General features: G+C 56.1%; 8 protein-coding genes and 1 non-coding gene across 9 annotated transcripts; 4 read left to right on the top strand and 5 right to left on the bottom strand.

Annotated features, from left to right (window-relative positions):
* The first annotated feature begins 379 nt into the window (after positions 1 to 379).
* Positions 380 to 461, top strand: GGS23DRAFT_t45. The gene has a single exon. It is a non-coding gene; the product is annotated as a tRNA-Ser (tRNA).
* Positions 462 to 1,206: 745 nt separating this feature from the next.
* GGS23DRAFT_596116 (uncharacterized protein) lies at positions 1,207 to 1,932 on the bottom strand (the record flags this gene model as incomplete). The annotated part of the gene is made up of 1 exon (XM_051518433.1): positions 1,207 to 1,932. One exon carries the CDS (start codon positions 1,930 to 1,932, stop codon positions 1,207 to 1,209), a length of 726 nt encoding a protein of 241 aa, XP_051372315.1.
* A 1,157-nt stretch (positions 1,933 to 3,089) lies between these two features.
* GGS23DRAFT_620380 (uncharacterized protein) lies at positions 3,090 to 4,686 on the top strand (the record flags this gene model as incomplete). The annotated part of the gene is made up of 3 exons (XM_051521099.1): positions 3,090 to 3,389; positions 3,483 to 3,807; positions 3,951 to 4,686. The coding sequence occupies 3 exons, from the start codon at positions 3,090 to 3,092 to the stop codon at positions 4,121 to 4,123; spliced, it is 798 nt and encodes a 265-aa protein (XP_051372316.1). The 3' UTR covers positions 4,124 to 4,686.
* Positions 4,687 to 5,227: 541 nt separating this feature from the next.
* GGS23DRAFT_564599 (uncharacterized protein) lies at positions 5,228 to 6,812 on the bottom strand. The gene has a single exon (XM_051516155.1). The coding sequence runs from the start codon at positions 6,546 to 6,548 to the stop codon at positions 5,823 to 5,825; it is 726 nt and encodes a 241-aa protein (XP_051372317.1). The 5' UTR covers positions 6,549 to 6,812; the 3' UTR covers positions 5,228 to 5,822.
* Positions 6,813 to 14,379: 7,567 nt separating this feature from the next.
* On the top strand, positions 14,380 to 15,789 carry GGS23DRAFT_506634 (ras-domain-containing protein). The gene has a single exon (XM_051514510.1). It carries the CDS (start codon positions 14,802 to 14,804, stop codon positions 15,666 to 15,668), a length of 867 nt encoding a protein of 288 aa, XP_051372318.1. The 5' UTR covers positions 14,380 to 14,801; the 3' UTR covers positions 15,669 to 15,789.
* A 2,200-nt stretch (positions 15,790 to 17,989) lies between these two features.
* On the bottom strand, positions 17,990 to 19,663 carry GGS23DRAFT_506776 (aspartic peptidase domain-containing protein). The gene is made up of 6 exons (XM_051514512.1): positions 19,574 to 19,663; positions 19,071 to 19,477; positions 18,702 to 18,968; positions 18,261 to 18,477; positions 18,115 to 18,205; positions 17,990 to 18,053 (listed from the first exon to the last, which is right to left on the bottom strand). Exons 2-5 carry the CDS (start codon positions 19,360 to 19,362, stop codon positions 18,169 to 18,171), a joined length of 813 nt encoding a protein of 270 aa, XP_051372319.1. The 5' UTR covers positions 19,363 to 19,477; positions 19,574 to 19,663; the 3' UTR covers positions 17,990 to 18,053; positions 18,115 to 18,168.
* A 695-nt stretch (positions 19,664 to 20,358) lies between these two features.
* On the bottom strand, positions 20,359 to 21,984 carry GGS23DRAFT_506669 (AMMECR1 domain-containing protein). Its single transcript, XM_051514511.1, has 2 exons — positions 21,650 to 21,984; positions 20,359 to 21,548 (listed from the first exon to the last, which is right to left on the bottom strand). Exon 2 carries the CDS (start codon positions 21,456 to 21,458, stop codon positions 20,625 to 20,627), a length of 834 nt encoding a protein of 277 aa, XP_051372320.1. The 5' UTR covers positions 21,459 to 21,548; positions 21,650 to 21,984; the 3' UTR covers positions 20,359 to 20,624.
* On the bottom strand, positions 21,977 to 24,047 carry GGS23DRAFT_564614 (DUF455-domain-containing protein). The gene is made up of 2 exons (XM_051516156.1): positions 23,983 to 24,047; positions 21,977 to 23,925 (listed from the first exon to the last, which is right to left on the bottom strand). The coding sequence occupies exon 2, from the start codon at positions 23,745 to 23,747 to the stop codon at positions 22,404 to 22,406; it is 1,344 nt and encodes a 447-aa protein (XP_051372321.1). The 5' UTR covers positions 23,748 to 23,925; positions 23,983 to 24,047; the 3' UTR covers positions 21,977 to 22,403.
* Positions 24,048 to 25,063: 1,016 nt separating this feature from the next.
* On the top strand, positions 25,064 to 25,293 carry GGS23DRAFT_596122 (uncharacterized protein; the record flags this gene model as incomplete). The annotated part of the gene is made up of 2 exons (XM_051518434.1): positions 25,064 to 25,118; positions 25,187 to 25,293. 2 exons carry the CDS (start codon positions 25,064 to 25,066, stop codon positions 25,291 to 25,293), a joined length of 162 nt encoding a protein of 53 aa, XP_051372322.1.
* Positions 25,294 to 25,699: the final 406 nt, after the last annotated feature.

The following is a 25,699-nucleotide window of genomic DNA, read 5'->3' on the forward strand; positions in this document are numbered from 1 at the left end:
ATATAATAGGCTATGCCTATTGTAGGGCCCTGGCTAGTGCCAGGGCATAGCACGTAACTAGCACCCACGGAGGATAAGGCCAGCAGTCGCAGGTGCGGCCCACAGAGCACACCTTTTTCTCCTTTTTTCTCCTCGTCTAGCTTTAGTTCATCAATATATGGCTTTTACCCAGCGGACAGCTCGTAAAACCGTGACAGTATGGCAAGAAAGGAGTAAATGCTGTAGGTCGTGAATACTACAGGTCTAAGTCTAAGATGAAAATATGAGTATGAGACCCATATAAATACACATCCAAAAGGCTACGTAGCTTAGTCCCACCGCACCACTACAGTACCGGTTTCTTAAACCCCAACCCGCTTTTAATAAATTATGTTTATTAGGCGCTGTGGCGGAGTGGTCTAACGCGTTAGACTCGAAATCTAATTCCTTCGGGAGCATCGGTTCGAATCCGATCGGCGTCGGGTTTTTTATTTTTAACTATAATGGGCTGCGCCTAGTCATAGAACAGGCAAGGTACCTTTGTGGCCTTACTACCTTCTGTACCTAGGTACTACTGCTACTGCTACTAATACAGGGACAAGCACAAGTGACATCTGTTCTTGTACGCATCGCCTTACCTTACCTCTGAGCGTAGTTTGTGTCGTAAGGGGCGGATGACAGCTGGGGACGACAGTTTAGGTGCCTCCCCAGCCTGCCTGGAGGCTTCTTCCGTGCCTACCTACCTAGCAGTAGTGACATCTTCCGTACCTACCTACCTAGGTACCTTTTAAAGTCTACTGTTACTTGCTTACCTGAGGTTCTTACCAACGCCCAGAGAATACACCTACCCAAGTACATAAATACGCCTAACCAGGCGATGATGCACAAGAGCGCATAAAAATATACCGCTGCCAGGGAATGCTGTGCGTTTCTTATCCCCTCCTCCAAGTACGTGGGAAGTAGACTGGAATTTAATGTTTTCATTTAGCTAGAAAAACACTGCTCTCATAATACCTGCCGGTAATATCCGCTCAAAACCTATGATAATACCCATCCAGTAACCGTGTCCGACATCCCCCTTCAATAACACCTAGTTCGGCGGTGGACGGCTACTCGTCCTCTCCGCCTTAACGATGGTAGCAGGAACACCCCGAGGAAAGGGAGAGACTCACAGAGGGATGGTGGAGAAATGGCGGGAGGCGTTGGTGACGAGGAAGCGCGTGGCTCTCAGTGCCCAAGATACGAGGAGACCCAAGCCGCGATAGCGAAACACGCATCCCTCGCACCGATTACGAACCTGTTCAGATCCTTCAGGAGATCGATCCTGACGGTGAGAGTCGAATTTCCGGAGCTCCAGGCCCCGGCCGTCCTCGTCGGCCCCTCGGCTTGCCCACGCAGGTCCCCCGTCGTTGGGCCGGCCGTCTTCTTCTCCTTCTCCCCCGGCGGCTGCTGGCGCTCCGCGTCGCGGCGGCGGCTCTCGAAGTCGTCGAAGTCGCGGCGGATCCGGGCGGCGTCGCAGGCGACGAGGCGCGCGGCGCCGCCGCCGAGCTCGAAGTCGTAGCGGCAGCGGCCGGGGCCGGTGAGCGCGCGGTAGGCGTCGCCGACGCGGCGCATGCGGACGACGGCTGCCTCGCGCTGCTCCGCTGCCGCCGCCGCCGCCGCCGCCGCCACCTTGTCCGGGTGGTGCCGCCGCGACTCCCGCAGGTACGCGGCCCGGATCGCCGCGTCGGGAGCGAACAGGGGCACCCCGAGAGTCTCGTAGTGGTTCCCCGGGGACGGAGAGGCGGAGGCGGAGGCGTCGAGGAAGGAGAGCGCCGGCCTGGCGGAGACCAGGGTTGCCAGGTGCACGAGGTTAAACACGGCGATTATCGCCGTCGAGGCGAGGAGCAGGACCAGGAGGGTACCGAGGACGGCCCGGAGGACAGATCGGCGAGGGAGGGAGTTGAGGGCCATATTTGTTATATTCTCTTTTGCGTGTGTCTGTGTGCCTGCGTGTCTGTGTCTGATCTGATGTTTTGGAATGAAGGTGGCGTGGGGGGGGGGGAAACGTTTGGAAAAGAAACCTTGTTACTCTGCGCTTTGAGGGTTAGTCAGGACGGAGGAGGGCTGGCCTTACCTCCTCACAAGCTAGTACGGATGGGAATGCTCTGGCAACGTCCGGCCCGGTCGCCGCTTAAAGCGTATCTTGAGAGATCTTAAGTGGAATGTCGGCTGAGTTGTCTCCTTGGGTGGGGGAGGGAAGTCGGATGCGAAAAACGGGTGATAAAACAGAGAGTGTCACGGTTGGTTATATATAATATTCTTATGCGGAGAGAATGCGGTTGTGGGCATTAGTCTTTCTACAGATTCGGGGGTCGGAGAGGCAATAGCATTGTTCGCGACTATTACCTTTGTGTAGAGCCTGAAGGGCAGCAAAGAACGACACCAGCAGCGAAACCATTGTGTGTTGAACTGACAAGGGATCTAGGGGTTGTCTTGCTAGCAGTTGGCCATAGTATGCTCTTTGTCTAGTTTCGGCGGGCGGTGGGCAGATTCCCAATGACAATCATTGGGTTGAGTCTATATCGAAGCCCGGTTCTGTGTGCGATATCAATAACTCGCTGCGGGGAGACTAATAGGTATAGTGAGGTCCCATAAACCATGCATGTACCCAGGGTATGCACACATCTGGAGTCATGCCTTTATGTAGATAGGTGCCCTCTACAACGCGAACCAACCACGACGCCAACCAACCGCGACGTCAACCAACCACGACGTCAACCAACCACGACGTCAACCACGGCTGGAATCCGAAGGCACCCAAGGAAGCAGGCCAGGCAGACTCACACCGCCGGCAGCGCCACCTCCCTTCCCCTGTTGCCGCATGCAAACCCCGCCTGTCTCTTTCTAATATCTCCTCCCGCCTACTAGATGCATTCATTCCTCACCACTCTCTTCCCTTCACCTCCTCATCGTCCTCCTCCTTTGGCAACCGTCTAGATTCTCACGTAATAGACTGCAACTGGAACGTTTCAAGTGAGACCAGCAGTGGATACAAAAACGACGACGACGACGACAGCAGCCACAGGGGCGAGACTGGCCGGGCCGGTACCGGAATCCTCATCGGCATCATGTCATTCACCTGCGGGACTTGCTGGCGCGACTTCTACTCTGAAGGCTCTCGCGAGCAGCACCTCGACGCGCGGGGCCATGGAATCCCGGAGCACGAGTGTGATAGGTGCCCGAAATACTTCGGATCGCGGGCAGCCGTTGTGCAGCACATGAACGACAAGAACCATTGGAAGTATCAGTGCGGGAACTGTGTCGAAACCTGGCCCACCCAGGAAGCCCTGGTAGACCACGAGATAGGCACTCACTTGTTCTGCTCGAACTGCCAACGATATTTCACCAGCTCCAACAATATCAAGATGGTGAGATGCCTCGAATCCTCCCGATATTACCGCCACAAATACCTGCCAGCTAGGCCGTGCGACGGAGGCTGTCTGACCGGGAATATAATATAGCATCTCAACTCCCATATTCACCGCGGCTTCAACGTCCATTGCCCATTCTGCACCAAGAGCTACGCCACTGCTGGCGGACTCTCACACCATCTCGAGAATGGATCCTGCACTAGGGCCCCGCAACTGGACCGCGACACCTTCTATAACCTTGTCCGGTCCAAGGATCCCAACGGTCTCATATCTAAAAACCTGATCGGCTGGCATGGCTCTGCGACGTACGAGGCCAACGACCTGGCTTGGAACGGGATGGCGTGGGAGTGCTACTTCTGCCATGGAAGGTTCAGATCACGACACAGCCTCAACCAGCATCTAGCTTCGCCCGCTCGTAAGTTGCCCCCCTCCCCCTCTGGTATCCCCGATGTGCGAAACAACCCCATAATATTCCGTAGCGGGTTCTCGACGAGTTACCTACCGGTCGCGTAGTCGCTGCTAATGTTGACTGCGCGTCTGCCTTCCTCGGGAGTGTAGACCAGCAGGCGCTCTACCACTGCCCCCTGCGCGGAACCTGCGGCCGAGAGTTCACCACGTTTGCCGGCCTCATGAACCACCTCGAGAGCGAGAGCTGCGGGTACACGCGCTTTGAGAATGTGCAGGTGATCGCCGAGAATCTTGTCAGAAGTGACAGGCGCATCGGTTTCTAATAGGCCGAGGCGCCGGCCTCTTTCGAGGGCGAGAGGGAAGAGAAAAGGGGTTCCATATCCCCCGCCAAGATCCTAAGGCCCCGGACGTAGGATGGTGATGGTGTTTTTCACGTGGTTCTGTCTGACTCGATTAGCCATGCCTGTTTATTTCTCGAGCGGGATAGGGGAGGAATGGGACTTTGGTTTTATTTTCTTTCCGTTTTCTCTGGCGAGGCGCCATCGGAGGTGCTATTATATGCCCGGATATTGTCTCCCGTTGTGAGGTTCAGGAGGGGGGGGACTATCCCAAACAGAGTCGAGCATCCTGATGCCAGTTGGCACTTGAGCTCGTGTCTAGATGATACACGTTCAACCACCCGCCCGACCTTTTTGTCTCGGGGATGGGGGGACCAACGGGGATTGGCCAGCTCGACTAACTCCGGACACAGATTCGTAGTCGTTTCATTTTCTTGTCGCGTCTCACTCTTTCGACGTGGTTTTAACCTCCCATAGCGATATCGTGTCAGCTCTATGACCTCTAGTCGGGAACTACAGATAATAATGCTTTGCAAGACAGCGGAGTTGGAAGAGGGCTCCAGTATATGTGATGCACTGTGCGCGCCTCGACGCGATCGAGACGCGCATGGAGCTCCCCCTAGCCAAGCGCGGAGGCGGATGAGCAGCGCGAATGTTCGATATTGCCCCAAGGACCCGGTGCCCGAAGACGGTGTTTGATATTCTCTCTGCTTATGAGATGGTTTACCGATCTACGATCTTCACGAGATACCGAGGTCACACAGGTATTAGCAACTGCAGAGTGTTAGACAGGCAGATCTCGGGTCCGCACCGGAGAATAGCATATTACCTTGATCGCTGCCTGCTCCCGCCCACATGAGCGTCGAGTTGGTGCATAAGCGAGCGTGAGGAAAATCTTGAATTCCCTTTAGGGGTTCCCTCCCCTCCCTCTTCCCTCCCCTTGCGAAGTTCGGTACGTCGGGACAGCTTCGACTCCTGGGGCACCCGATGGTTTCCTGCGTCATGTCGCGTCCCGTTGAATAACAATGGTACGACTTTGGATCAACGAGCACGGCAAATTAGCTGGCTCCGGTACCACCCACCACACCCACCCAACGATGCTTGGCCCTCCGGTTCACGTATAACCAGGCCTGTTCGCGTATTAGGCACCGCTGTAACCCCACGCCGGCATGTGCAGCCGCCTCGCGATCCGGAGGAGGCAGCCTGCCAACCAGCCAACCAACTGCTAGGCTGACGAGGTGACGAACGGTCGTCGAGACGCGCCGAAGCGAGGTCTTTTCGTCAACGACGTCCCAGGTCGACGGCAAACGAGCCAATCGGAGACGGGGGTTCGCTGACTGGCTGGCCGGCCGGTGATAGTTGCTCGTCAGAGATGTCGTGGGTAGGACTCGGTGGAGGGATCCCCTCCCGCGCGCCGACCAGACATGCTGGATGGAGATTGCGCGCCAATGAGACGCGTCTCCCGCAAATGATGACAATCCCGAAGAAGAAGGGAAAAAAGAAATCAACAAGAAAGTCCAGGAGCTCACAGCTACCTCCCTAAACCAGCAAGGAAGCGGGTATGCGACTGGCCTGATGGCGATCGTTTCAAGGCTGGCTCTCCGTCGGTTTCGTTACGCTAGAAGAAATGCCGGAGCCTGCGTGCGTTGCCTTCGCGGTGTCGAACGTAGTATTCCTACCGCTATTACTGCCGATGCCACCTGGTGTCAACCACATCACCACTACTACTGGGTGCTGGGTGCGTGCGTGTATGTACGCGGATGGAGGGGTGGGGGGCAGATGGGCCAGATAAGGTGGTAGGCATGTCCCCTGAGCCGCCGCCGTCGTCGTCCAATGTTGTCTCGTCTAGCGTTACTGACCACTGGCCACTCCCCTTCGTGGTGGTACGATGGGCCTCGGACGGTCTCGATGGCCCCCGATCACGTAGGTCTGTACGGCACCATTTTATTGATGACCAGCAGGTCTGGCTAGCTTCGGCGTCGACTGTGGAACCAGAACGCCCTACTCGTATAAATGCGCACGTATGGATATCGTCGTTGACCGCATCGTCGTGACGGCCAGCGAAGTCTTCCCATGGCCAGCGGCTCGATGCGGCGGGCTGCAGACGCCGAGCCGTCGCGTACGTCAAAGGAGCTGGGGCGGGTCCCCTGAGCGACGCTCTGACCGCGGCCAGCTTCGAGACGGGATCCCTGGCCGCACGTGGACAACAATACGATACCGGTAGGAAGCTGTACCCACGTATTTCTCGTTCAGCGATGCGAGCGGGCCCCCCAAGCCGCTTCGCTCGTGTCTGTGGCCAGAGGGCAGGCCGGGTCCTCTGCGATGTCCACATAAGTACGCGGGCGACATCATACCCACCGTAGGCGTGTATGGATTCTTCCGTCGAAACGGCGTAGGCGGATGCCACCATTCATCGCCTCGCACCCCAACGTAGGTATTAATGCATAATGTATGCCTATATAGACAGCTGGCCCTCGTTAATGCCGTGATGATCCGTCGGGAAATTCCCCGACCTGGCCTCGCGCCCCGGTACATAGTATGGTATTGTAGACCAGGATACCTGATGGGGAATACCTGGTGACTTTTTTTCCTTTTTTTTTCTTGCAACCTGACATTGACGATGGGTGTGTAGGCATTCGCTACGCCGCGGTTTGGCACACCCTCTAGGGTCTAGTTGTGCTTCGCTTGCCGGGTGGTAAGGGAGGGGGAGGGGGGGGGGGACCTTTTCTACTGCAACCATGGCAGCGGAGAATGCAGGCCCTGAATTGTGCAGAATCCAGATCAGACGTGCAGATGGCAAAGGCTTGACTACTGAATCTGGGGTATGTTTGGGTTTTGTGCCTGGCGTGAGCGAACGAACCACGCAGAGCCCCGTGTAAGATTCGGTTCCGGCGTGGGAGTCTCTCTGGATTGCCTCTGACCTGTCACTTTCCCACCCGGCGGGGCTTTCGAAATCACGATGCTCGATTCGTAACCCGCTTTCCGGGCCGCCTGTACACGCAACCAAAGGGACAGATGGAGGTAGGACATATAGTATGTACGCGCGTGTGAGAGGGGCGAGGGGGTGCAGGTGTGTACTCATATGATGAAGACGTAGCAGAGAGAGAGGTGCGGACAGGGACACGCACACAGACTCACTTACTCATACACACGCCACTTACACCCACCACTCGCACACACATCTAACACCCAGGAGAGAACGAGAGGGGGGGAAAGGCGAGCCGGCGCCGTGCGTCGCGATATGCATAGGCCGCGCGCGCAGCCCGTCAGGGACCAGGGCGGGAGATCAGGTCGCGGGCGGCAAAGAAAGCGGTGTCTTTCTAGGTCGATTCTAGCCACCCAACATCGGCGGCGCCAGCGGCTCGTAGGGGACGACGTCCGGCGAGCAAGGAAGAGACTCCTACGCAGGACCTTCACCAACGGCTCTCTCTCTCTCTCGGCCGTCGCGGTGGTCTTTTCTTCTTTTCTTTTTCCACCCTCTCCCTATTCGACGGTGCGCGTAACTTAGGTATGCGAAGCACCGAGGCGAGCTCCCCTTAGCACATGCGGGGAGGTGTTGTTGGCTATGTGTAGGCCGTAGGTAGGCAACCTGAGCTGTCATCCGAATCACTTGCATGACGACGATACGCACATACACATCCCGTCTCTGCCTATGCCTATATTCTACGTGTGCACACACAGACACAGACACACACACAGACACACACACACACACACACACACACACACACACACACATCGCACAGACATATGCACACCATCACCGCCGCCGCCGCCGTTTAGATGCGCACATACATATACACAGGTACATGTGCGCAACCCACAGCCACAGCCACATCCACAACCCTCCTCGGTCGTAGGTGGCATGATTACGCAGGGTGAGAGAGCCTTGGCTGGCAAAGGGGGAGGGTATCATCTGATACGCTACGCAGCGGATACGGTAAAACGAAATGAGAGCGAGAGAGAGAACTTGTCGACAGCAGCCCTAGTGTAGATACGCAGGGATCCGTAACGTAGGTAGGAGATAGGTATGGCATATAGGTGCCTATCAAATCTCGACGTACAATGCGGATGGGCACATAGAGCAACCTACCTGCCGACTGTGCAGTAAAATATACCTACCATACATACCTACCATACATAATACAACATCTGCTTACCGACCTACCTACCTAGGGTGCGATGCAGGCATCCAGGTTGCCTGCCTACAGCGATTGTGTATGCCTATATTAATTATAGATATACCTATGCATACTCGCGTAGGCACGCATAGTAACGCAGGCGTGCGATCGATGCCTTTTCCGCGAGGTGCCACGTCGGGGAAGTCGGCGGCGGGCATCGAAGGCCCCCTTCGTTTAGGTATGCTAAGTGAGGCGGCGGACGAGTTGAGCCAGCAGAGATCTGGGATCGGTGGTGGCGTGTTGCGTGGTAAATAGCCAGGGGGTGCGTGCTTCACAGAGTTGACGCTGTTGGTTACGTAGGTAGGTAGGTAGGCATTGATGAGAGGTAGCGAGCGGGTTGGCTGGTTGGGGTACCGGTTCGTCGGTTCTCTCGCGTGCTGAATAGATGGATTGTTGTCGATGGATTGGTGACGAGTTTCTCGATTGGTTCTGTTTCTCCGACGGCGTGGGAATTCGGTTTCGTCATCCCTTCTCGCACCCCCTTTTCCCTCCTCGTTTCTTCTTCTTCTTCTTCGGTACGTCGGCGATATTATCCGCACCTGACTGCCTCTCTCCTCTCGTCCGCCCCCCCTCGCGACCCAACTCGACCCAAGCTACCCTACCAGTGCTGCGTACGCGTGCCCGAGGGACTCCCCGAGATCAGCGTCGAGTAAACCGTCCGAAGGCTCGAGCGCAACGAGCCCAAACAACGGGCCTACCTACATATACCAAGTGCCGCTAAGGCACCTCTACTGACTGCCCATCTCTGACCTCCCTTACCGGTAACCATCTGCAAACACATTTCTTCTCTCTCTCTCTCTCTCTCTCTCCCCGATCCCCGGTTGCGTCCCTAGCGGACAGGGGGAGTCTCTCGTCACACGCAGAGGCACCGAGTCACAGGCCAATCCACACTCCTCCCCCCTGGCTAGTTGCACCACGCAGATACATAGTGCAGCACAGACTCGGCTGGGCCCGCTTGGATCGAACGAATGGACGGCCATATGTCAGGTACCCAGACGTAGGTAGGTATGTGTTATCAGCAATTAGCAATAAGTAGCACCTACTAGGAAGAGGAGGAGGAAAAGGAGGAGGAGGGGGGGGGGGAGGGAATATTATCATCGCTGTTATTCACCGCATGCGGAACGGGCATCGTACTGTGTTACGTAGGTATGTGCATAGCATCGTGCGCATTACCCATTACACATCCATTTCTAAGGCGAGGCGGGTAACGGGGAAATCTGTTTCGCTACCGACCCAAGCCACAGCCGGGCCCCTGTCGGCCAGGGCGGACGGGCCATACCCACGACCCCCCGAACGCCTAAGCAGAGCTCGAGGCGGCACTAGGCCAGGCATGACTATCTCAGGCACCCGGCTGTCGGCCTCGAAATACTTATAGGGTAAGCTAGACCCCCCCTCTACGGACTACCCCTTCGCGGACTACCTAAAAAACCCTTACTGTTACTACTATTACGTAAGTAATTAAAGCTATTTAGATTATTAAAATTAATTAAAACCCTTCGATTACGGCGTTGCTACCCTAATATAGTCCTCCGCTTGCGATCCTTCGTTTTTAGCCGGTTCCTACGCCGTTTCTTGCTCGTTAGGTACCTCTTCGTCGCTTGCCTCGTCTTTATATACGATCCTCCTTCTTAACGACCTTTTTACTCGCCGTATATTAGCTATACGTACGAAGCGCTTACCTAGCGCCGGGAGGACCTTCTAACGGATCTTAGGAGTATTTCTTTCGTTTTTTATTACCGTATACTTAACCTATATTTCCAGAGCCGCTATTTTACCTTAGTTACGATCCTAGCTATTGCTAGCCTTCCGAATTAATAGCTTTAAAGCCGGGATTTCGGACCTAACCGTAGTAAGTATCTTTTTCCGAAAGGCATTCCGTAATTCTTAACCGTTAGAAAGCGTTTTAATATACTCTGGAATTAATAATATCGTAAAATTAGGTGTTTTAAGTCGCGTAACCGACTCCGATAGTTCCGATTATATCTAAGGGATACTTTTATCTTTTAAAACTACGAATTTCGACGAGAAAGGCTTCTTACGATCCCGTGAAATAATCCTAAAGGTTTTCTAAGCGCTTTTAATGTTTCGCGAAGTTATTAATTAGATCCTAGTTAATCGGTATGCCTTTAAAATATCCGTTTTCGATAGGCATAAGCTAAGAGCTACGTTTTAGCTCTCCCTAATAAGGTTTTTTAGCTTTTTTTTTAATAACCCGAATACTCTTACGTTTAAGACCTAAACGACGTAACTATAGTAAGGCTAGTAAAAAACGAGTTATATTTTATTTTAAAGATAGCGCTAAAGGAAATCGTCGTTAATATGCGATTCGTAGCCGTCGTAGATTAAAACTACCTATATATTACCGAAACGGGCCCGAATATAAGGAATAAAGATATCTTAGAGCTAATATAACGTAATAGCGTTACTAATTTATCCTTTAAGTAATACCTAAAACCGTTAATCCTTTTATAATTCGCGAGTATCGTTAGGAAATTACTACGCTTAAACGTCGATATCTTTAAAAAGTATTACGGGAGGAAGAGGCCTTTTACCGTAACCTATATACTTAAGAGTAATAATTTATTAGCCTTTTTCGACGCTTTTTTTAAGTATTTTTTAGGTATTAGTATCGGTAATTACCTAATGGTTCCCGGTAACGCCTTTAGCGATGCTTATTTTATTAACGTTAAAGAAGCGTTCGTTAAGGATAGCTACTAATTAAGAAGCCTTTAACTTATCGAAAAAAATATTAATATTTATCGCCGTAGCGCCTTTAATCCGCTTATAATCGACGACCGTAGCCTTAGACGACCTAACTTCCGGGTTTCGAGCTAGAAAACGATAATGTTAATGCTTTCCTAGCTTTCGAGAGCCGCCGTCGGCGTTTAATAAATACTAGGCCATGAATTTAAATTACGTAAACGCCGGCGCGAAGCTTAACTTAACTTACCCGATAACCTAACGAATTAATTCGGCTTCTTAAATAGGTAATAAAGCCTAACGATCCTTATTAAGCTCCTCTTTTATCGGTTTATTAGCCATACGGCGTATTAAATAAGAACGAAAGGTATAGGTTTTAAGGGTAGCTTAACGGATACTCGTACCGCATAAAACCATACGTATAGCGGCGTTCGCCCGGATTTAAGTATTTTTTAAAGGCATTACGAGAATTAGGAAGAATTTAGGAATAAGTTAATGGTAAGATAAGTTACGGAGGATTAAAACTAATCGAGAAATTATAGGTTATTTAAGTAACGGTATCGCGTTAAAAAACGCGTTCGTAGGTCTAAACGCGGTAGTCCGTAAAGGGGTGGTCCGTGGAGCGGTATCCTAACTTAGCTATGGCAGGCGATGGGGCCTTAGGGGGGATATATGTACATGCCTACAGCAGGTCCGTTACCGGGTACGAGGGCATCGTCTACGTACCTAGGTAGGTGGTAAAAGTAGGTAGGTAGGTAGGTAGGTAGTCCAGGGCAGGGCGGTCCAATTTACAGTACAGACAACGGACAACGCCTGTCCCCCGTGTGGACTTGGCGTAGAGAGAGACCTACCTCCAGGTAGGTACACTGTACATATATATCTGGAGGTACCTACAGGAAGGTCCCGCAACCTGGGCGCCGGGGCGGGGCCGCCCTCGGGCACCGGGCGGACTGGCTGGGGACTCGCGGTCAGGTACCCGTGACCTATGGGCGGGTAAGCCTATACTAAAATATGGAGCATCCGGCACGTTACTTACCTAGGTACCTACCTACCTACCTACCTACCTACCTACCTTAGGTACCTGTTCATATGTAGGGAGGGCAGACCCACTCTATTAGGTACCTTCTCCCACCTGGCAATAGACTATCATAGGCCCAGCAGCACCAGGTAGGGGGTGGGTGGTACTTGGGCAGATACCTGAGTGGGCGCCTACCTAGGTACCCAAGGTAAGAGGTGTATGATAGCTACAGGGCTACCCATTCCCCGAAGCCTTAGCTCAGGGTTAGGGGAGAGGTACCCGAGCCCTAGGGAAGGTATACAGGCCGTATCCGAGGAATTAAGTTAGGCACCTACCGTACCTACCTCCTCAGCTAGAGGTACCTCCTAAGACACCGAGACATCTACCATACCTACGTACCCAACGTACCTAACCTAAAGCATGCATGGCACGGGGACGTAGAAGAGGGTTGCGAGGTACACCGGCGAGGGTACCTAAGGTCCTGATACGGTTGCATGGAAGTACCGGCCCTAGCCCGGCTAGTACCCCCATCTGCGTTGCTACCGTCGAAGGGGCTTCGACACTGGACAATTACGGTGTCTCCGTCCTGTTGCTCTCTCTCTCTCTCTCTCTCTCTCTAGCTGTCCGCTCGCTCGTCCGCTCCTCCACCCCTCCACCTTACATACATCACACCTCGTTTCTCATACCGCCTTCTCGCCTCTCACCTCTCTCTCTACTCTGTCTACTCTGTCTCTCTCTTTCTCTACTGTCTGTCCACACATACACACCCTCTCTACTCTCTACTCTCTACTCTCTCTGTCCTGTCTCTCTGGCTGTATTCTATCATCTTCGTATGGGCACGCAGACGTGTAGTGGGTGGGTGTGGCGGATATAAAAATACAAATACCCGTGCGCGCACCACCCCTCCATATACCTACCTACATATATATATATATATAATATAATATAATATAGAATGTAAGTGCCGTAGGGTTTGGCCTGGGTTTGATTCCCAGCACCCGAGCTCCCGCCTCACAGCCACGACGACGACGACACCACCCCATCATCATCTACCTACATACGCATGCACATCTACACACCCATATATATCTTGCACACACGCGTACATACCTACATATATACACGCACCCCTAGGCAGTTTTACCTGCCTCGCAACCTCGCAACCTCGCTTCCTCGCTTCCCTCTTCTTCTTCTTCTTCTTCTTCTCCTCCTCCCCTTCCTCCTCGTCCGCCCAAGTCGGTAGGTATATACTGATTCTACCGCTCCCTTCCTCCTCTCCTCCTCCTCGTCTTCCCATCTTGCCTGCAAGCCAGCCCACTGCCGCTTACGGGTAACACGCATCAGACGCGCAACCGGGGTCCCGTCTGGGCACCTCTGCTGGATTCGGCGATCACCACGGATTGGTCCAGTCCGGTTGGATTCGGGTTGGTTTGGTTTGGTTTGGTCTGGTCTGGTTTGGTCTGGTCTGGGTTGGCGATCCGAGCACGTTTCGACACTCGACGTTCCTCCGCATCGCATCCCATCCTTCGACCCGTCCCACAGCTTGACCAGAACCCTCCCCCCCCCTCTAACTCCTTCGGTACCGGTCACCGTCGCCGTCACCGTCACATCCTACCCACTCGCTCTCTGTCCCTATCTCTATCTCTTCCTCTCCCTGTCTCTCCTCGCTCTCGTGTGTATAGCACCACGCACACAGCACACGCACACGCAACGCCGTACACGCTACCACCTACAACCCACATGCAACTGGCACCCGACACGCTCCCACACGTCCGCAGCACATAACACGTCCCCTACGCTCGGACGAAACACGACGCACCGAACCGAGACACACTACCGACACATCACAACTCAAACGGGATTTCCTCCTTCTCTTCTCACCCTGCCCTCGCCCACTATCCGGCGTTGTCGCGATCAACCGCCGCATGCCGTTCCCTGCACGACACCGTCGATTGTCATTTATCACTTGCGGCCAAGTCTCCCGACTAACACCTGCTGAAAGCGTGCGCGAGCTCTCTAAGCTGGACATCGCATACCTACGTACCCGGTGGGCTGGCTCAGTTCCTGCGAGAAGCCTATAGCTCGTCTGTCTTATAACCCCCAATCCATCAATCGGAACTGCGCGGTTAGACCTAAAAGGGGAGCGAAGCCGGTGGAGCTGCGCCAGGGAGAGTAAGCCAGACCCTCAAGAAGCTCCCTCACGCAATCGCCTCGGTAGGAAGCGAGAGAAAAAGACGAGGGGGGAAATTAATAAAATAAAATAAAAAGAGGCAAAAAAAAAGAAACCAGTGATTCTCATCTCCAAATTCCCCAACTCATATCCACCCTGCCACCCGCTATCATCGGCGATTCCTCTCCCTCCAAGCCTACCTACCTACCTACTTACCTACTACCTGCACGCAACGTATACACACGCCTTCACCACCACACGTAAGCGAAGAAAGTACAGTACCTACCGCCCCCAACAGAGAAACGATCATCGACGACAGCAAGCTAGACAGCTCATAGCCAACTCCACTCGTGTACCCACCGACTGGGGCCCGCAACCTAGCTGAGGCCGTCCTACCTTGGCTCTCTTGCTACGGGAACACGTACCGCTCATACACCGTATTAAGGAGGACGAGAAGACGCGGCGGGGAACAGAGGTATCGAGGACGGAAGAAGAGAAAGTAGGAGACGGGAAGGAGGCGGATACCAACAAGCCGCTGCGCGGATACGCCTCGACACACGCACACACATACCCGCGCGCACACCACCCGCAGCAATGCATCCCAGTTCGCAACACCACTTCCATCAGCAGCACTCCTCCGACGCGCAGCCGCCCGTACCGATATCAATAACAATATGCGGCGACGGCGGATGCGGTAAGTCGTCGATCACCCTGCGCCTTGTCCGGTCGCAATGGACGTCCGAGTATGATCCGACGATCGAGGACAGCTACAGCATCACGCGGCGCATCGACGGCACCACCTACCACCTCTCGCTCACCGACACGGCTGGTCAGGAGGAGTACCGCGGCATGTGGGCGTCCTCTAATCTAGGCGCCGACGCCTTCCTCCTCGTCTACGACATCACGTCGCGCGACAGCCTCGACGCGCTCGACTACTTCAACGACCTGATCGACATGGAGGCCGAGACGCGCCTCGACAACGCGGCCCGGGCGCAGCGAGCCGGGCTCGGCGGCGGCGGCGTCAGCGACGCGCGCATGATTCCCCCGATCAAGATCGTCGCCGGCAACAAGTGCGACCTGCAAGAGTCGCGACAGGTGCCCGCGGCCGCGGGACTCGAGTGGGCGCGACGGCGCGGGTGCGGCTTCATGGAGACGAGCGCGCGGCTCGAGGTCAACATCGAGGAGACGTTCGCGCTCATCGTGCGGCGTGTCATCGAGGGGCGCCGACTCGCCGCCATGGGCGTGCTCGACAACACCGAGATGGACCGCCGCGGCGTCACAAAGCCGCTGACTCCTCTGGGCAACAGCAGCGTCGACGACGGCGGCGAAGGCGGCGGCAACGAGAAGGCGAGTCGCGCCGGCGGCCTCGGGAGGGGACCGCGACTCGGCGACGGCCAGAGGTTAGGTCCGTTTGGAGGCAGGGGTAAGGACGGGTTCTGGAGGAGTTTAAGGTGTTGGTAAGGTTAGGGTCGGGACTGAATCGGGGAAAGGGGGCGCGGAAGGGGCGGTAAAGGACGACGCGATGAGGCTTTTCCTTTACATGATATCACCTCGATGTCGTCCCGAGGCGGTCGGAGTTTTTCTGTCGGTTGTTTCGAGTAACGCGGCCACTAGGCGAGGCCTTTCCTAGAAAGCAGGGAGGTTCCTCCCTCGCCCCGGGCCGAACGACCGCAAGTTATTCCCTTTCTTATTTTCTTATTGCATGGTTTCTGCCCTGGGAAGTGAACAGGCAGACGAATACAGAACGGGCCCTGGAGGTGTGGGACCTATCTCCCTCTCGTGTCTCTTGCGGGGAAGCGTGAGAGGACGAAAAGTAAGCAGGATAGAATACGAGAGGAAAGAAGGGGAGGGGACGCGGATGGTGGCGAACCTCTTTACGAATGGAATGAGGGCTTATGCGAAGGGAAAAAAAATACATTCAATTTCTCACGTCGTCGCCGCTTGGCGTCTTCGTGAGCGAGTCTTTGCAACATTCCCTGCCTCCCTCCCTTCCCGTCCGGAGCCCACCAGAACACTCCTAGTCTCGCTCGTGCTCACATATGGTAGACTAGAGAGCACCGCGGCGACGTAGCCAGCTGCGAAGCCGTACGGAGGACGGATTTAGGAATTGACCATCCGGCCAGCAAGATATCTATCTTCTTATCTAGTGATTATGCTACTACCTATTGACTACCGGTGCCCCGCCCAGCGAGTTAAAACGACATATGGAAAGTTCTTTCTTCTTCCTCTCTCTCTCTCTCTCTCTCTCTCTCTCTCTCTCTCTTTCTACCCTTGTGCCTCGCACTCCTGTCTCTCCCGACGACGCCGACGACAAGAACGAACAAAACAGAACTACCTCCCGACCCAGCCGCTCCCTCTCCGCCGGTATCCGCGCACGCTCCGTCGCTCCTCTGTTTCCCCTCTCGCCTCCCCGAGCACTGCGTCACGCCAGGACCCGCAGCACGCCGGCGAGAGCGAGCGCGAGCGCAGCCGCCGCGACGCGCGCCGGCGCCGGCGCCGCCCCGGAGCTGGCCGGCCCGACGATGAAATCGTGGCTTTCAGGGGGGAATGTGGGCACGGCGAAGGGAGGCGTTGTCGTCGTCGGCGGCGGCGGCTGGGGCGAGACCGCGGTGGGCGCGGCGCGGCCGGCGCCTCCGGTCGGCGCGAGGCGCCCGCTGGCGGCCGTCGCGCCCGCGCCCGCCGTGCTGTTCCGCACGTCCCAGCGGGGCGCGCTGACGGGGCGCGGGGGGGGCGGGGCACGGGGGGGGGCCGACGGGGGCGGCGGGGGGCCCGAGGACTGCGGGAAGCGCGACAGCGACGTCGACGGCGCGGACGAGGCCGGGCCGCCGGGGATCAGGGTCGCCTGCGTGACGGACACGGCGAGCGGCTGGGACGGGCGGGGCAGCGCGGGCGACTGCGGCGGCGGCGTGGCGAAGGGCCCTGGCTCGCCCGGGCAGAAGGTCGCGGTGACGGTCTCGAGGCGGACGCTTCCGGGCGGGGCGGAGGCGGCGCCGCGCAAGGTCGCGGCGGCGGACCCTAGGGCGCTGGACTCGCTGCGGCTGAACTTGCTCGCGGCGGCTGTGCTCGCCGCCTTGCGCGACGACGCGCTGTGGCTGGCCGCGGCCGACGCCGGACGAGCAGCCGAGCACGCGCCCGGGATCCGGGCCGCGGCGTCCGGCCCGCTGGGCACTGCTACCAGCCGCGGGCCGTCGCCGCAGGGCGCGTAGTTGGCCATGAACAGAGCGCTGTTCGTCTGGTCGAAGGCGACTATTTTTTTTTTTGGCGCGGGACGTGTGTTAGTATACGTACGTACGCGTTCAGAGAGGGTGAGGGTCGAGGGTCAAGGGTCGAGATAGGAAGAACTTGGTAGACTCACCGTAGGCCCCCCGCAGAAACGTGTCGCCCAATATCCACAGGCCCATCCCGCTCGTGTGCCAGGCTCCCAGGGTACACTCTTCCGTGCCCCGGTTCCAGATGAAATCGCGGTAGCTGACGCTGATGGTGACCTTGCCCGCGTCGTCGCTCCTTCTAGCGTCACTACTACTACCGCCGGCAGTCAAGAATTCGAACTCGACGCTGCCGTCGGCGTCTTGCAGCGCGCATGGGACCGTGTAGCCGCCCACGCCGTTGGGCTCCGCGCCCGGAAAGCCCTCCGCCAGCGCGGCCACGACAGGCTCCGGGAGTAGCGAGAGCGTGGTGCCCGAGTCGACGATGACGCTGAGCGGGAGGGGGTCGGCGGCGGCGTCGCGGGGAAATGTGTCCCGCCGCCGTGGGCTCGCCGCGGTAGTAGTAGCGTTCTTGGCGAGGCCGGCGCCGCCAGGGCCCGGCGGCCGGACGGAGACTGCGTTGAGCATTACGGCGTAGTGCCTAGAGAGCGCGGGTCAGGCGATGCCTCACATGTAGACTGGGATGGGAGGGCCCGACTCACGGGTCTGAAGGGTCAGCGGGGACCTTTCCTAGGTATCCCGAGTACTTGTTCGTGTCAACGCCTCCGAAGACCAGTTCCCCCGTAACAGCGACTATGTTATCACATAGTCAGCACGCATATACTCCCCCACAATCCACAAGATATACCTCCAGATAGGACACAATTTACCTCCAGGATCGGGCTGGTTGCCTAGGTCCAGGCTGAACAGCCGGCTATTCGCGTACCCCTGCGCGGCCACCGAGTCGACAACGAGGGGATACGATGATGTGCTGTCGGCTTGGCTGTGACCGAGGCCTAGAATGCCAAACCACACGTCGCTCGACTGATTTGCGACGCCGAACTGCTGGCCCTCAATCTTAGCCCCTAGTTGCGGGGGTTTTTTTTGGTTAGCGAGACATAGGCCATGAGGTTTTCTAGGAGAGATCTCTTTCCCTAGGTGAATGTTCCCTTTGTGTCATGATACTATCCTGAAAGCCAATAATCATTATTTTCGCCAAGGAGATAGCTCATCCATGGGGGCACCCTCCCTCTCCACTCTGCCAGGTGAACTACTAAGGGTGGAGGATGGGACAAAGTCGTAGACTTACCAGAAATATACACATCGTCGGTGTAGTACGCCCCCGACACGCTGCCGCGCCCGTACCTGATCGAGAATGTCGTGCTACGATTATTACTGCTTGCGCTGCGGAGGCTCTGCGCCGTAGAGGACGCTCCTGGATCGTAGCGGCCGAGTGCCTCGCACATGTCCGGCAAGCTTGAGGCGGAGCAATCTGGGTTCACCCACAGCTCGAAGGAGCCCGTGTCGATGAGGACATCCATCGTCTGCCGCGTGTCGCTGCCCGTGCCGATGGTCACTACGCATGGCAAATTACGCGCGTCAGTACGAGCGGCCGTTTTGGAGATGGCCGGATGTTTCTGTAGACACGGTCATGGTAGGGGTAGGGAGGGGAACATACGCTCCGCGAAATACGCTGTTCCGTAGACGCCTAGGACGTTGGCGCCGAAGAAACGCCTAGACAGACTGGGGGTCCCGGCACCGTCTCGGTGTTCCACGCGCCGCAGCGGCATCGACAGAACCCTTGCCGGGTCCTTGTGAAGGAGCGGCGCGTCGAGGGACGCGCCACGGCGGAGTCCTGCTCCCGTCCCAGCAGCCCCGTGGGGGGATAACGCTTTAGCCACCCCAGGTGCTTGAATCGCACATGCTAGCGAAGATATAGTAACGAGGGAGCTTGATAGAGGATGCCACATGCTGGATGATGCTCGGAGGGTCCCCCTCTGCAAGCGATACCGCTGGGAGAGAGGCGAGATCAAGCCTGTAGGGGAGGGAAACTCATCCGTTCAAGTACTGGGGTGAGTGGGTTCACTCAAGAATAACAATTCTTAGACGAAGCCAAAATACGAACGATCAGAAAGAGGTATCTTGTGAGCACCTCGTGGACTGGTATTTCACGTATCTTACCTGGCATCGTGGGCCTGTGGAATTCGAACGCGATGACCCGGGGATCGACTTGCGCGCTGCTTCTTGTCCCCCAACTCTCGCCGATCTTCGTGGGCTTGCCTTCATCTGGCCAGGTAATTTCCGATATTGCCCAACGAAGAACGTAGGGGCGCATGGCTTAGAGACATCCTCGCCTCCGCCCGTGTCACCGTTGCCCATCCGCCACAGGTGCATTTTTCGAGACATCGGCACCCGGACTGGATCCCTGAGACATAGCCACCCCTACGGGCTGGTCGGTATAGCAACCAAAGGTCTCGATGCCGCGCCACACGGCTATATCGTGTGAATCTGGATTCCAGGGAGTGGCGAGGCCACAGTCCTCACCTCTTCGTGCTACTTCTGGGAGACCGCGAGCTAGGTAGCTGGTTAGCACAGGATATCCGCTACGAAGAACAACTAGGAAGCACCACCTTCTTCTGTACCCTTCGTTGAGCCGGTATCTAATCGTGCCCAATCCCGCAAGCTAAACCTGTCCGATTGATTTCCCTGGTTTGAAGAGAGGAGCTCTTAGAATCATACTTGGCTTCTGCCAAGGTTCCCCCGACGGGCGGCTTTTTCTGGTCGTGTTCTTCTGGCAATCCAGGCGGTCATGAAGACACGTTGTCTCATCGGGCCAAACGGACAACCCTGAGGTGAAGCAGACGCCAATACGTAGGTAGGTACATAGCAGCCTCTGGTGCTTCGGCGCGGACCGCGGAACCCGAGGGTAAGGAGGGGGAGAGATGCCAACGGTCGTTGCAGAATAGCCTCAGACTCGATATCTAGACTAACCAGAGGAGGACGGTCTATAACAATCACAGAGGGAAAACAAAGTCCGAATCTACCTGTAGCATGAGATGACCCACCTGGCCGGCCTGTCTCTCGATGCGCCCTGACTCCTCCCACCGACCCGAAAAATGCCCGTAGGCAGCTGCCATCTGCCCAGCGTAATAATTAATGGTGGCAGTGGAAATCTAACTGCGCCTACGCTCGCGGACTCACGCGTGCGCGTCTGTTGCGCGTCTGTGCCTGTCTATGCCTCACCCTTCTGCTTGACCCAGTCGCGCCAGCGCTTATACTCAGGGTACTGCAGCGACTTCTTCCGCCCTTGGTAACGCACTACCTTGAGATCGACAGCCTGCCACTTGTCCTTCTTACCAACCCAGCCGGCTTTACGCATCAGGCTCACGAGAGTCTCCTCCTTGGTCCAGCCCTGCTCCTCGGCGACGTCGGGCAGGTAGGTGGCGCCGTAGCGGCGACCACGGTCAGAGAAGCTGATGCGTAGGCCGTGGGTGCCGATATCCCAGTCCATGGCGTCGTCGCAGTCCTCGAAGTCGGTTAAGAGGGTAACGGCAGCCTCAAGTGAAGGTAGTTCCCGCTTGGTGATGGGGTCGAAGCGCATATCGTGGATGGCGGAGGTGATGGCGTAGGAGGAGAGGCCCTCGTCAAGCTCCTGAGCTTCAAAGGTGCCGATGCAGCCGCGCAGAGAAGTGTCTCCGGTCCGAGCGGAGACTGTATTCCAGGTGACGAAGAGTGGTGACTCCGTAATCGCGGGCCCAGCAGCTGGGAGCGAGTCGGTGGACGTTGCGGGAGTTTCGGCGGTGAGGGATATAGTTGACCCGTCCGAGGGCGAGTTAGAGCCGCTGGTAGTGCTGTCGTCGGAATTGAGTACCCGCGCGAGAGCCGGGACGGGCTTGTCGGCGCTCCCAGACTTGGATGCCTCTGCATTTTGGCCGAGCTCGGCCAAGGGGTCCCGGCGGTATTCATCCCATGATTTCTCGACCTCGCCAAGACTCATAGGTTTGCGGGCTTCGAGGTAAGCAGCCAAGGTCTCGAAACAGTAGAGGCAATGCGCCACGGTAGCCATATCGGGTATTTTCGTCGGCTGTCCCGGAGGGTGGATGTGGAGCACGGTTGCGGGAATTAGAGGAAGAGGATACACGAGGGAGCCGTCGACCTATTCTTAGAGTATGAGAAGCGGCGAGCAAAAATCGAGTCGAGTTAACTCAGACCAAGTTAAACCACAGCATAATGTTAGTAAGGAGGGAGGGAACCTACCGTTGGGGATGACTAGAGTGTCAGGAGAAGAGGGGGCCCGAAAAGGAGGGACTATCCTGGAACGTACAGCCGGGCAGCGCGTGTGTGCGTGTGCGTTCGAGGGGTTCCGACGGCGATGATGGAGGAGGGAGGAGGGAGGAGGGAGTAGGGAGAAGGGAGAAGGAGAAGTGGTTGATACTGGTGGCAGTGATGGCGGTAGTGGGTGGAAGCGGTGGGGGTGATGATGCCTGAGCTTGGAAATGAGCTACTAATGTGATTTGGACAACCTAGAAGCGCCAGCCTTGTTGCTATGTACTCCCCTACGGCAGCTACAGGTATTACCTAAGACGAAGGACGAAGAGGTCGGGGCGGAGTTACTAAGCATCCTACCCCTCTTTCCGATGCGGGAGGATTGGGCATTTACACAACTTTCATAAGTCCGTAGGTGCGAGAGTCGAATATATGAGTACACAAGCCTGACTCTAACCAAGATTCTGGATCTGCTGCTACCTCTACGCTTCTCTTCGTAGGTACCTGTCAGGGCATGGTCCTAATGGTTCGGGCGTGCTATGACTCTCGTCTACGAAATGTGCACTTCGCGGTTCATTTCCATCGGTACAACAGGAAACTGGATATACCCTGAGAAAATATCTCAAACGCTAGGCTGCGTGAGTTTCGAGACCGTCGCTAGCACTAGCGCGTAGTTAGGAGGGCCTGAAAGTCCCCGACAAACTCGCAGAGATCCTCGGGAGTCTAGAGCCTGCCGAAGTGGGCCTCATCCGCCGGCGATGACCCCACCCTCCCACGGTTGTCCGTGGAGGTTCTCGTAGTAGCTCTTGTCCATACCAGCTTGCCGTCGGGCCTCGGCGTTAAAGGGCCCCTTGACCGCGCCTCGAAAGTGCTGCTGTACGTTGCTGCGGAATACTTGGACGGGATCCGTGCCTTCTTGCTGACAGATCCATACTAACCATCTGTGTCCGGTGGTGACGTGGGTAATCTCGTCGCTGTGGATGACACCCAACGCGTCGACGCTCTCGCCGTCGCCGGCATTCCGGAATTTCTCGATCGTCAGCGGGTTGACATCGAGTCCTCGGGCCTCGTGGACGAGTGCGATGACGCTGATTCTGGCGCGCAGGTCGTGTGCCGTCCTCACTGCCGATTCCCACAGGCCGTGATGCACCGGCAACGCCCCAAATCGACTTCCCAGCTCCTCCAATCTCGACCGGAGGAGCGAGAAGTGTTTCGCTTCATCGTTTGCCACCTTGAGCCAGTCATAGAAAAATGCCCGCGGAAGCCGCTGCACGCGATCCTCCTTGCCCCGGGCGTCGGGTTGAAATGGGGCGAACCGGACTATTATATCAATAGCCAGGTCGATAGCCCACTGCTCGATGTTGGCCAGCGCGTGGAGCATGGCAATCCTGCTTTTTAGGCTACCTCCCTTGCCCGCCCTGGGCATCTGCCCCGGTTTCACCTGGGTCAGGTTCTCCCTTGGCGGTTCCAGGGGAGGGGTACCAACCCCGACTTGCATAGGCGAAGGGGACTGTTCACGGGTCGCGAAGAGGGAGAAGAGACGGGTGGTGAGTTCGATCTTGTGCTCGGGATTGGATGTATTCAAGATGCGCACACACCATTCGCTCAGAGTAGCATCTTCGCCTAGATAGGGTGGGGGCCCTGAGATATCTATTTTAGGACCATGCCTGAATTTCACCCTCTCGCTGACGGGGTCTATCTTGGCGAGTTGCAAATTCTCGGTCTCTGCGACGTAGATGCTCGCCCTCCCATCCTGGACGGTAACCGGAAAAGTGCACGCCCTGATGCCGTAATTGCACTCACCGGTCTCGAGGTTGAAATCATAGGCATGCCACGGGCAGGAGGCAATGTACGAGGAGTCTTCGATATCTACGTGGGCCTCGGCCATAGGGCCGCCCGCGTGAGGGCAGTCGGCCTCCATAGCGTAGTAAATCCATGACTCCAGCGTTTGTGGGGTTGGCAACGCTGCCGCGTCCGGGGGGGCGATCTTCGGCAGGCGGAAAAGAACCAGCCGCCTCCCATCGGAAAGTGTGATGGTGTGTCTGGCGTGCTGAAGGCCTGTCAGTAGACCGATATCAACCACAGACATGGCGCCGGTTCGATGTCCAGTCCGCGGTTGGTCCTTATCGCGGACTACCTACGGTTGTCCGAGGGCAGGGCTGAAAAACAGCGGCAACGAGAGTGCTAAGAGGCATGGAAACTCTTGGCTGTGGCCGTGACAGGGGGATCCCCCGGAACATAGATGTTCCCAATTCCGGTGACGTCACCTAGAGGTTCATATGAGTAAGGTGAAGAGGCTCAGTACCAGGTAGGTACTTAAGTACCTAGTAACATAGAAGGACCTCAGGTAATTGGGTAGGGTGCCTCTTATTGGTGTTTCATTGCTGGCTGGTTTGGGGCTGTCTCGACAATCCGAATATGCCGCCGTCTCATCTCGTCGCACTGCCATCGAGATCTACATCTACATCGACGTACCGCGTATGAGCACGGAGCAATTCGACAACCTGGTCGGCTCCATGACAGATTCCAAAATATCTCCAGCAGGAATCGCTCTGCAAAAGGGGGATTTCTAACCAGCATGGACCTGCGCGCCCCTGGTCAGATTCATTCTGTGACACGGGAAGCGGAATCCCGACAAGACCTCTGACCCCTGATCGGCTCCCATCGCCAAGATTGTTTGGTCGTTGGCGCCCGCAGCGTCGCATCGCGGCGGCACCAATGCGACAGCGCGGCTCAAATAAGCATACCGATCTGTTACAGCTTCGTCTCAAACCCATGCCGCCAATTCTCCTCCGCGCGTTCCGTCTACTCTCCCCCTCTCTCTCCCCCTTTCTTCTAGATCCGCCTGTTAACCTTCTTTTCGCGCGAGATCTTTGGGGATTGGATCGCTATCTTCCCTGGTGGGGACGGGGTGTTCCTGTCATCTGGTATCAGCGCGAACTTGTTTGTTTCTTCCACACGCTTCCTTGCGAGGCGGCGTCGGAACCTCCACCCTGTCGTTGCTGGATCGGGGAATACGGACGGGTAAGGTCCTATCCGCATCGTCTCAGAGGCCTCGCCTACGCTGAGTGCCAGCATGAGGATGCGTATTCAACCGGCCGGCCGAGAGCGCTGGTCACTCCGTACCGGTAATCTGGTGAAAATCATAGCGTAGTGTAGGAGCTGTGGATTGCCTGTGTCAGGATACAATGCTCACTCGGGGGAGGCAGTACAAAAGGGCACATACCCCGGTGCAGGTTTGCTCGATTTTCTTCTTTTCCCTCCATCCTCTGCGAGTTATATCCACTTACTTCAGTTGATCAATCTTTCTTTTCGTTTCCACTGTATATTCGCATAAAGCTTGTCGCCGGCCGACCTACACTCTCTTTACAGCACAAGTTTGGGCACCAAACTACATCAGCCAAAATGAAGTTCTCCATTGCCGTCTTTGCCCTCTTCACCGTCGCCATGGCGGAGCTCCGTAAGTTCATGCCCGTTTATCGAAGCCTTCCCCGCCGGCGAGACTAGCAGACTAACCCCCGACCATAGGCAAGGTTCCCCGACAAGCTAACGTCCAAAACGCCGTCATGACCGATGCCAACGGCGCTGTCGTGGCCTTCAACGCCGCCGGTGTCGTCAAGGACAATGGCAACTAAGCCAAGCCGAGTTGCTTTCACATAAATACACGGCGACGGGGGTGAATAATACAAAGTCGCACCGACGACTCATGACACCCGACCATCCTGCGACTGCCGTTTCGCGCGAGACGCCTCGCGGAGGTGGACGATTGCCAGCGTCAAGGATATAATCATAGAGCACGAGGCGTACGGATGGGAAATGACACGGGAGCGGACAGGGCTCGACAAATCGAGCAGAGCTGCTTGGCCCTATGTCTAGAGTAGTATATCGTGAATATCATTTAACGTTAAATACTTGGACAATCGGTAGTTCTCGCTCTGCTCGCCCACGTGGTACCAATGGTAGCTTGCCTACGCGCGGAAGTGTCAGGTCTAGCACCTTTATCTCGTCGGCCTGCGCTTGACAGCTGCTTGTTGCACATTG

This window comes from Durotheca rogersii, assembly GCF_024521655.1.
Source record: "Durotheca rogersii strain YMJ 92031201 chromosome Unknown GGS23scaffold_8, whole genome shotgun sequence".
Taxonomy (NCBI): Eukaryota; Fungi; Ascomycota; class Sordariomycetes; order Xylariales; family Xylariaceae; genus Durotheca; species Durotheca rogersii.